The sequence below is a fragment of the Brassica rapa genome, chromosome A03, assembly GCF_000309985.2.
Source record: "Brassica rapa cultivar Chiifu-401-42 chromosome A03, CAAS_Brap_v3.01, whole genome shotgun sequence".
In the NCBI taxonomy this organism is placed as follows: Eukaryota; Viridiplantae; Streptophyta; class Magnoliopsida; order Brassicales; family Brassicaceae; genus Brassica; species Brassica rapa.
Window position 1 is genome coordinate 27,132,679 of NC_024797.2, and position 11,593 is coordinate 27,144,271.

At 35.0% G+C, this 11,593-nt stretch overlaps 1 protein-coding gene across 1 annotated transcript; it reads left to right on the forward strand.

The window, feature by feature from the left end:
* The first annotated feature begins 277 nt into the window (after window positions 1-277).
* Window positions 278-1,171, forward strand: LOC103861774 (glutathione S-transferase T3-like). Its single transcript, XM_009139480.2, has one exon. It carries the CDS (start codon window positions 278-280, stop codon window positions 1,169-1,171), a length of 894 nt encoding a protein of 297 aa, XP_009137728.2.
* The last annotated feature ends 10,422 nt before the right edge of the window (window positions 1,172-11,593 follow it).

The window sequence follows — 11,593 nt, forward strand, 5'->3', positions numbered from 1 at the left end:
TTTGTTGTAACCGCAATGTGTGTATCTAGTTAACTTTACTTCGTTTCTTTTTTGGTTGCTATGACTGTAATAACTCATGATTAGACAGTGGTAGTTGATGGTTACGTAATTACTCACCGTCATTATAACTTATGTACTTTCTCAACTATTTAACAACCAGCTTCATTCACTCTTGTATTCGAAATCAAACCAGTCTATATCTATACTTTCTCAACTATTTTACAACCAGTCTATATCTATACTTTCTCATTCTATAATCTCTTCTCTTGTAATCGTTATGGATTCAAGGAATCTATTGAATCCATATGGTCAGTCCCCTAGTTTAGTTGGCCTCCTGAATAGTCAGAACTTTCCTTATGAAAGTTATCAATCGGGTGTCCACTTTGGAGAGTCACAACAGTCTGATATCCCTCCTTTTAGTTCACAAGAAACCGCGACACCATTGGCCTCTAAGGACAGAAAGAAGTGGACACCAGCTGATGACGAGGTTATCATCAGCGCTTGGATAAACACGTCTAAGGATTCGGTGGTAGGAAATTCACAGAAGTTAGGGACCTTCTGGTCCCGAGTAGGTGAATATTATGCTGCATCTCCACATGCAAAACAGAGTGGTGACCGAAGAGAGCATCTGAATATAAAACAGAGGTGGCACAAAATAAACGATTTCACCAACAAGTTCTGTGCTGCATATGCAGCAGCAGAGAGACAGATCAGCTCTGGTCAGAGTGATCACGATGTTCTCAAGATGGCGCACGAGATCTACTTCGCTGATCACAAGAAGAAATTTACTCTTGAGCATGCGTGGTGTATTCTGCGGTTTGAACAGAAGTGGCTAAGTCTGAACACTCCTAAACCGACTGGTTCTTCAAAGCGAAAAGAATGTGACACCCCGAGCCAAAGTACAAACACCACTGCTGCTGATGATGAGGTCCGGCCTGAAGGTGTAAAGGCGGCTAAGGCTAAAAGGAACACTGAAAAAGGAAAGTCAGTGGCTGATTATGCGACCATCATGGAGATGAAGAGGGAAGATTGGGAGATGAAGAAGGATGATTTGGACAGGAAGGAGAGACTGTCTAAGCTAGCTATTCTAGACACTCTTTTAGCCAAAAAAGAACCACTGAAAGAGGCTGAAGAAGTTGTAAAGAATAACTTACTAAAGCTGTTGTACTGAGATTAGATCGCCTCTTGTTTTAAAAAATGTCTCTTGTTATAATGAATTAATCTATGTCTTTTGCTTCGTTGCTACAATGTTTGAATCAATATATTTGTTTTGCTCCATTGTTTGTATTAATCTTTGTCATTTGCTTCTCTTGTTTTAAAAATCATAACTGCTATTGATGATTAATACTTCGTATTGTTTTTTGCAGGTATTAAAACATGGGAAGGTATAGCTACACCCAACCTTCAAGCTCAGATCCGTATGACAGGCCTGACAGCAGTGAAAACGAGACGGAAGACTTAATCCGTCGTGACCAAGCTGAAATAAGCTTGAAATATGCTGAACTGGTTCAGTACCCTCCACAACCTGAGGTGGAGTTCGGTTTCCCTCAGACTTGTTACTGTGGCTCAGAACCTAGAATTGCAGCGTCAAGATCATCAGCGTTTCCAGGGAGACTGTACTACACCTGCGGCCACGTTGACGACGGCGAATGTCATGTCTGGAAGTGGTGGGACGTCGCCTTGATGGAGGAGATGAAGGCCAGGGCCAACCACCTATTGGTATTAGAGGCAAAGGTAGAAAATCTTAACTTAATGTCTGACCTTGAAACTGAGGAGAAGGTACGTAGACTAGAGAAGCAAGTTCAAGAGAAGGATGTTAGAGTTGAGAAGTTAGTTGAGGAGATATTAGCTAAGAATAAATCAAGTGTTATCGGTGGATTAGAAGTACTTGTTGGTGTAATGGTCATAGTATTAGTTTTAATAGGTGTGGTGATCGCGTATAAGTGAGGGAAGACTTTGTAATATTGTAATGTTGTTATCAACTTTGTTGTTGTGTGAGACTTGACATGCTTGTAATATTTGTTATGTTCAGACTTTGTTGATTTCCCATGAATGCTATATGTTCAGACTCACTTTCCCGTGACCACAAAAGATACAAAACAACAGACTCATACTCACTTTCCCGTGACCACAAAGATACAAAACATCAGTCACTATTGTTTCACAAGATGTATATGTCGACAATAAACACAACCCGGGATGATATATCATTCTCTATAAATATGAGAATGGTTCGAACATTATACATATTCATCAAAAATCTCTTATACTCAACAATCTCTTCTACTCAATCTCAATACCAGTTTTTTTGTTAATAAAAATATGGCATCTTCATCTCATTACCATTACCATCAAAAAGATGATGATGATGATGATGAATATTCACATGTCTTTCAAGAATTTGATGACTTCCCTGCTAATATTCCGGAACCGAAAGAGCGAAAAAAACGTATATTTATCGAGAGAAACCGGGAAGAAGGCGACCGGCAGCTATGGAATGATTATTTCTCGGAAACTCCTACATACCCTCCCAATATATTCCGGCGGCGCTTTCGAATGAGTAAACCCTTATTCTTGCGTATTGTCGACCGTCTCTCTACAGAAGTTGAGTATTTTGCTCCAACAGAAGATGCAGTCGGAAGGCAAAGTCTATCACCACTCCAAAAATGCCCGGCTGCAATTCGTCTATTGGCTTATGGTGGTGGGGCCGATACAGTCGACGAATATGTCCGACTTGGTGAAACAACAGCTCGGAATTGCTTGCATCGATTTTCCGCCGCAATTATCAACTTGTTTGGCCATGAATATCTAAGACGTCCAACATCGAAGGATCTTGAAAGACTACTACATAAGGGAGAATAACGTGGATTTCCCGGAATGATTGGAAGCATCGACTGTATGCACTGGGAGTGGAAGAATTGCCCTACCGCTTGGCAAGGTATGTACTCACGAGGAACCGATAAACCAACGATTGTCCTCGAGGCCGTAGCTTCTTATGACCTCTGGATATGGCATGCATTTTTCGGAGCTCCAGGTACGATGAACGATCTTAATATTCTAGATCGATCACCTGTTTTTGATGACATTATTAACGGAGTTGCTCCGGAAGTCAACTTCCATGTGAACGGAAGGGAGTACGATTTGGCCTACTATCTCACTGATGGTATTTATCCGGAATGGGCGACTTTTATAAAATCTATCCGACTACCACAAGGTCCAAAGCATTCACTATTTGCTGAAACCCAAGAAGCTGTCCGAAAAGACGTTGAGCGTGCCTTTGGAGTCCTCCAAGCTAGATTCGCCATTATTAAAAATCCAGCAAAAATATGGAAAAAATCCATGATATCTAATGTTATGAGAGCATGTATCATACTCCATAATATGATTGTAGAAGATGAACGACGTACAGACGATCAAGATGAGACGTTTCAAGATGCAGATATTTCTTTTCTCGTTAAGGAACCTACTGAGCTTTTCAGTTCACTTGATCGTCGAGCAAGAGTTGGGGGTAGACCAGTCCATCAACAATTGAAACATGATTTGATCGAACATATATGGGATAAGTTTGGGTAAAATCTCATTTTTAAGTTTCTATCTATTAAATAAAAATTATGCTTTTATTTTATGTTTTTGTAATTTTTTTAACTTTTGTAATTTATTTTTTACTTTTCTAATTTTTTTTAAACCTTTGTAATGTTCTTATGTTTAATGTTATAAGTTTTAGTATAAAATCCTATTAATCCATTCTCATTAAAAAAAAAAAAAACTTTGGGGTAAGAACCTCTACAAACTTCTACCAATAATCCCTACTTTTAAGCATGTATCTTGCCAAAACTTCTTAATCTAATTATATTATTAAATATATCCTAAGATATGCAAGCATGTATCTTGCAATGCTGATGGCCTTATCGTAGCGACTCTTCTTCTTCATCACCATTGTTTGGAATCACAATAATTTGCCCTTATCACTAACGCTAACTTAGTAACTTTAGTTTGGGATTCAAGGAGTTTTGATCTCGAGCTTTAAATAACTTTACAATGCCTTTGTACTAAAGTTCAACTTCTCTTTCATCCTTCATCTCACCTTATCTTCAATTGGATTAATATAAGGCGACCTTTTGCATCCTCAAATCTCTTGCAATATGATATCACGAATATGTGGATCGCGACTCAGCATGCGTGGTTCTGACGATCCCTGGTGTAGATCCAAGCTCCCTTGATGAATCTGAGTCGTCGGATGTTAAACTTAAGAAGGTGCGAGCAGCAGTCAGTACTTATCGAGAAGCTAACGAGAGTTGTTGCAGACAGCTAAAGATTGAAGGAGATGCATTGGAGTGTTTCAGTGGAACAGAGAAAGAGATTGTCAAGATGATAAAGACAGTTATGATGATGAACGTACAAGGCAAGCCACGCCTAGCCAATTTCTAGGTGATTTTTCGCCTTTTATTTGTTTCATTTTAATTTCTTAGTTCGACTGCAACCGCTTTTCAACTTATGAATTGTGGTTTGAGCTAGAGAAGCAACACAAGCTCATACACGGCGTGTTTTCAGGTTTGAATATTTCAAGATTCCAGTCTAAAATCACCTCAGCATCTTGATCCCTACTCTAGATTTTATATTCTAAAATATTTCAATTGTGTTATTATATGGATTGTTACAGCCTGTGATTTTACAGTATTGTGCAGTTTATCTGAAAACATCTGGAAACTGAGTCATTTAGTTGTCCGGCATGAGACACATTTAAGAAAGTCACAGAGTCATCGGGCCTTGGAATTCACAGCTAGCAAGTAGCAAGGAAAAGTAAAGGAAACGTTTTGTACTGAGGCTTTTACTCATACCAAATATTTCATACTGTTTATCTTATATTTATTTGTAAGAGTTCAGACTATAAGACAAGGGTATGTTTAAATATTCGTCAAACTTTAGAGGTGGATGGATAATATGGTTTTTAATCCTTGCAAGCTGTTGTATGTTAAATTGGAGAACATGTTTTCAAGCGAGTTTCAGCCTAAAAGGGATCTATTTAGTAAGATGAATATCCTAATTTTAATATAAGTGCAACATGTTTGTGTTTAATATTCCCCAACAGTTCTGACCTCTCCTCCCCGTTTTGTATTAGGTGCATTAATGTCTTAGATTTATTGGGCACATGAAGCTCATCGATGGGCATCATCTCCAGCAACGTCCAGTCCTTGACATGATCATGGGGAATGAGATTGTTGGTACACGTACAACCTAAAGAGTAAGCAAATTGTATTCCATATTACCACCCAACTTCTTAATGCTTCCTTATTAATTTACTCACTCACCATTGAATGACCAAATGCAAGGGCTCAACAGTAATATCATGTTATCCCGGCTTTCTGTAATTGCTTTTAGTTGTTAGCCACTCATTACAACTTCACTGCTTCTGTCATTTTTCATGTCCTAACTTTGGATTGTTCCTATGTCGTCCCAATGTCCAAACTCACAGGGAAGGTCTGGTTCAGCTCAATGTCTTCCTCCAGATTCCAGAGTATTCATTGAGAACGAGGTCAGCCGACCCATCCAGTATCTATCTTGGTACGTGCTTCTGCTTTAAAAACTTTCCAATGTTTTCCTTCCACCTGAACAATATATCGTGTTGTATGCTAGCTGTGCATCCTAACGCATCTGAACTGGTGAACACATCGAAGATAACGAATTTTGAAACCTCACAATTGGTGCGATAGTCACCTTCGTCAACAATGAATCCGTTCAGGTACAATATTAACACAACTGTACTGCTATTTTTTTGTAACTGAACTACTACCTTTTTTTAACAAGAAAATTTACTCCAATCTAAAAGAGACTTTGATTCGGACAGTCAAACCGTACTGCTATTTGTATAACACAACTCATTTTCTTCCTCTATGGATGCAGATAATAAAGACGAGGAATAAATCTACAAGTACAAAAAGGTAGTCGAGGCATAGGTTGGTCATCTCATACGAGGAAATTTAAAGTAAGTTCTCTTTCCTGATGCCTGAAAACATGTTCTCACTTCATTGAAACCATAATCTCAGAAATTTATCATTTATGTCTATAATAAGGTGTTCCGTATGTACCTATCTACAACAAGCGGCCATACCTTTATGTGTATTCACTTATATTTTTTGAAACAAAAACAATGTCTTCGATTTGTTGAGCTTGGTCTGAAGCTCAATGTTTTTTACTTTTGTTAACGCTATTTCGTCTCATATAGAACGGTCCTTACGCATGCTTTCTTATTGACTTCTATTTCAATGTTTCTACGTAAAAAATAGAAAATATTGGGTGAAGAATATTCACAAGAAGCCGAAAGCAAGTCATCAACAAATAAAAAAGAACTGCAAGATTTCTCACCGCCATCATTTCTATGTCAAACTTTTAGTTATTTTGGCTTTTTCTTATAATAATAGTATCATATATTTGCACAAAAATTTAAACATAAAATATTTGACCATACAAAGTAATTTTATTTTACATTTTACTTGATATCCGAAGTACCATAATAAATAAACTAATATCCAAAGTACATTTACTTATATCTAAACATTGAATCGTTAATTTTGCATTTTTATAATAAAAAAACTTATTTACAAAATAATAAATACCAAAAAACAATATTGAAAATAAATTATAGTTTAAAAATTTTAAAACAATTATTGAATCACTTTTTGGCATATATTTACATATTTAAATATTAAAAGTGATTACACATTTTATGATTTTTTTATGAACATATATATACATAGATATGAAATTATTTAATTAAATCGATCAGATGATGTATAAACAAATTAATATATGATACATAAAATAAGAGAAAGTTTTTTTAAAAAATATTAGTATAGAATATTTTGAACTTTTAATAAAGAGTTAGACATGATTACTAAAAGATTAATAGAAACTTCAATTTTTTACATCTAAAATATATACTAAATATAAATAATGATGTTAGAACAAAACGAAAAATTCAAAATATTTCATCCTAATTTTTAAAATATTATATAAAAAAATAAAGGATATAATATAGCAAAAAGTAAAATTAATTATTTATATATATTATATTTAACATTAAAAATTTATAGATAAATAATATTATATTTAATATTATATTTAACATTTTCAGTGTATTTAACACATACAAAATTTTTTAAAGTTGTCTTATTTAAAGCAATGAGTATTTAAATTAGCTTTACTTTAAAATTGTAAAAAAATAGATTATAATCATAAAAATATATATAATAAAATATTAAATATGATATAAATATCATATAAATATGAAATAAATAATACATATAACAAAGAAATATGTGATGTGAAGATTAATGATATATTTACTTAATAACCTAAATATGTAAGAAAAGATACTTTAGATAATAACTATGGTTTAACAAATTTTGTATTAATTTTGCATTTGTTTACCATCCCATACATATTTTAGATAGTAAAAAAATAAATTGTAAGTTTGACTCATTTCTAATTCAATTTCTATTTATATTTTTTATATCATAGAAATAATATATTGTAATATAAATATTAAATATAAGATTATTTGAATAAATAAATCCGGGCGTAGCCCAGACAAAATCTCTAGTATTAATTAAAAGTTTAAAGCCCTTCTTTATAACCCGCACAGCCAGACAAACTAATAACAACAATAAAAAGATACGAACATCAATGATTCAATTCCATCTTATATCACTTCAAAATACAAGCTAGAGTCGAAGAGTTTTGATGGCATTTATACATTATTAGGTGCTGAGACCCCGCGCAAGCGCGGGGCTGGTTATTTTGGATATCTGTGGGATGGTATGATTTACAGGATGTTGGTGTTGTTTAAGATTTGTGTAAATTAAAGAATAAAATTTATCGGAAGTAAGACAACAAAATTGATCTTAGCTTTTGACGATTAACTCAAGTTAGAGACATCTCCCAAAACGGAAGGAAAATTCAAAAAGTATAATTAAGGTAAAATATAGAGAATGTAAAAAATGCCTAAACATGAAACAGAGAGCGTGGAACAACGGAAAGGGAAAGAGAAGAAAATGAAGAAGCTTACGTCAGGTATATGAAATTAAAAAGACAGATATTGTGACAGCGCAGCACCAACTTATTTGGGGATCCATATCAAGTTATCAACTCTGTATATATCCGTTGTTTGAATAAATACTCAAAGTTTCAAACTACTTGCATTACAAAATTATTTTATTTTTTCAAAATACACATTGTTTGCTAGTACTTGTTAGGGAGCTCAAGGACCGTTGCTAGTACTTGTTAGGGAGCTCAAGGACCGTAGTACCATATATTAAAGCTACACTAATCTTCATCGCTAAGATCACACATTGTCTACATCCTCAACGTTAGGATATTCCAAGTAACACTTCTCCTCGTCTTCCTCGTCACGGGTTCCATCTTCATCTTGTAAACTCCAAGTAACCATCTTCCAAAATGCAGCACTCCACTTCTCTTCCCTCTTCAGGCTTAGCGGTGGTCTGTGACAAAATCCAGCCGTTGGATTGAAACAGAGCTCTTATATTGGCTTTGTGGTTCATAAGAGTTTAAAGAATGGTGAAACTGGAAGCATCGTGGCGAGTGGCACCCCTTCTAAGGAGATCTGCCCCCTGTGTGAAATAGTTTAACAAAACATAAAGATTAAAATAGTTTAACAAAACATAAACGAAGGTTGACGTTTTTATATTATGAAAAAGTAATTGTGGGTTTAAAATGTTTAGGCTCAAATTATGTTGGGCTCTATGTCTAAAACATGATTTGAACTTAAAAACTGAAAATTAAAAAAACGTTAGGTTATCTTTCTTTTTTTTCTCCGTCGTCGGGACAGCATCACCTGTGGGATCCCTGGCATGATTAGAGCTTAAGTTTGTGAGATTGGGGAGCGATAATAGTGTGATGCGTTATTGAAGAGGAGTTTACTTACATCAGTTAGGCTTCGTCCGCATCATTCCATTGTCGTTGGTCCTCGGGTGCTTCGTCGTCGGTCCTCGGGTGCTTCGTCGTCGTCGGAATCTGCAAAAGAAAAGGTTTTAATTTGTTAAGTAAGATGTCTTTTATTTCTTTTAGATTCGGTTGCTAAAAACATAATTCATTCAGTTTTCCTATTTAGTTTGGAGATTGCAGGGATGAAACAGTAGATCACAGAATCCTGTAAGAAAAACAGAGAAAAATCATTAGTTGTTCATAAAAAAACCCATAGACAAAACCAAAACAAAAAGATGAAGACACGTTTCATATATGAACAAAGAATAAGCAAAGCAAAGTTAAAGTGATAAAAAATAAGTTAGAAACAATCATCACCAGTTCATCAAGGAGGAGAATGGTGATGCCCATAAGCTCTCCATTCTTGTTAATGTTCCTGGAATCCTAGAATCGGATGAGCCGACCAACAATGGACTGAGTGGACCTTCCAAGGCGGAGAGAGTTGAAGGTGGAGTAGGGAACGGCGGCTGAAGCGGCTGGAGCAGCTGGATAAGTCATTTTCGTGACAAATGTGAGAAAGTAAAGCGATCGGAAAAATGAGAAAGAAAAGTTTGAGACAAGATGGAGCTTTTACCTCGAGGGATTCTATATATATGAGAGCTCTGAAGGCGTTAGAGGAGAAACTAAGCGTTTGGTAGGCGCAAAACATGCATAGAGCCTTAAAGATCGACCATAATAGCTGATTGCCGGAAGGGGAATCGCAAGCGACGAAGGAGATGGTGAAGATGGTGGCTTTCCTAATCTTCTTAGCTTTGTCTGTATCACCACTTTGGACAGATACAAAGCTTAATAAACAGAAAATCAATAAGTCCAAAGCCCACTTTTTGTCGAAGTCCATTCGTTACCCATCAATTAAAAAAAAAGAGGTGGGGTCTACAATGTTATATTAGTTTCCGACCTTTATAATATATATTAGTTTCGACCATCAATATACAAAGTATCATTTAGTGCAATGGTATAGTTATGGGTGCTTATATCTCAGTAACCCGGATTCGAGCTACTTATTTGATATTTTTTCACACTTTTAAAAAGTGGAATCCACAGACCGTTAACGTGTCTCCTCAAGAGGAAAAAAACTCTCCTATTATATAATAGATTTAAAAATGTAAATTATAATATTGCATTCAACATTTCATAAGAAAATTAACAATAATAATAATAATAATAATAATAAGCAATTAAAATTGATAATTTTTATATATATTTCCAATTGACTATTTTGATAGAGGATTAAGTTTGTACAAGGACCTATTGGTGAACCACAACAATTAAGATCAAATCTGAGAAAGCCTAGCTAATACGTGTAACATAATTTTTTTAGCTTTAGAACTGAGAAGTGTTGACCAAAAATTATTTTATTTGTGTAAGTTTGTGTCAGTGCTGGATATGAGATTTGGAAGGGTGGTTTGAAGCATTTCTTAAGAATTTTAGTTAAAAAAAATATTTTTTCATAATTTGGAAACCTGTATTTATGTAAGAACCTCTAAAACCAAGACCAATGTTTTATTGGACCGTGTCTAGATCCGGTCCCGGTCATTGTGGGGGTTAAATTTAACCTCTTCATTTATACGAAACTGATTTGTAGCCAAACACATCTTCACGTAAGATCATGCATGTACTTCTCAATGTGTTGGTGCATGTCCCATAGATTCAGATATGAAATGATCTGATCTTTTTGTGGTTCAGTAGTCAATAGATTATCAATAAAGGACGATCGCTTACCAATCAAATCATTGATGTTTGAGTGAACAGTCATCATATATATGATTCTAGAAGGTTCTATAAATTAAGTACTAATGTGAAAGCAGACACACGCATAAACCTTAATTCCTAAATAGTTTTATAACTTAACTAGGTTGCTATTAACCAATCGGTAGTAGTCTGTAGTAATATTTTGGGACTCGGTCCAGAATTCTCGATTACTTGTGAAAATTTGGGTTTGGATTTGAGTTTCGGAACAATGGTTAACATGGTGAATCATAATAGACGACCGGTCTATTTTTAACAGTTAACATTAGTAGAAAAATATTCAAAATTCAGATCATACAGTGTAGTAATCAGTCTACTTTTTAGCACTAAATTTGTTTTTTCCGAAACCATTTCCGAAACCGATTAGATCATCAGATATAATATATATATAATTTTCTATTCCATTTATTATTTTGTGTTAGTTTTATATAAATTTCTATGTTAATCTAAAAATTAAATACTATAAGATTTTTCCAGCTATAGTTTCAAAACAGTTGCATGTAATCGTATTACGTTGGCACACGTCGGAGAGAATGTATCCCAATTAGCAGCTACATAAACGGATAGGTTCAGATTTAAAACGGACGGTTGGGCCACCAGCCTTATAAAATATAAGTGGATTCTCACATTACTAAAAGCCCATGCATTAGCGGTACGTCCACCCACCCAAAAAGGCGGGTAATTCCTTTGTGCGAAGCCACTTAAAAGTCGTGTATCATTTTCTGTGCGTATGGGTCCTATACACTTTACAATGTTTATAGAGATTCGGACACATAGTTATGAATTTATCCCATTTTAGGTATTTCAATTGTCAATAGATTATCATCTAGAAACGATCTTACAC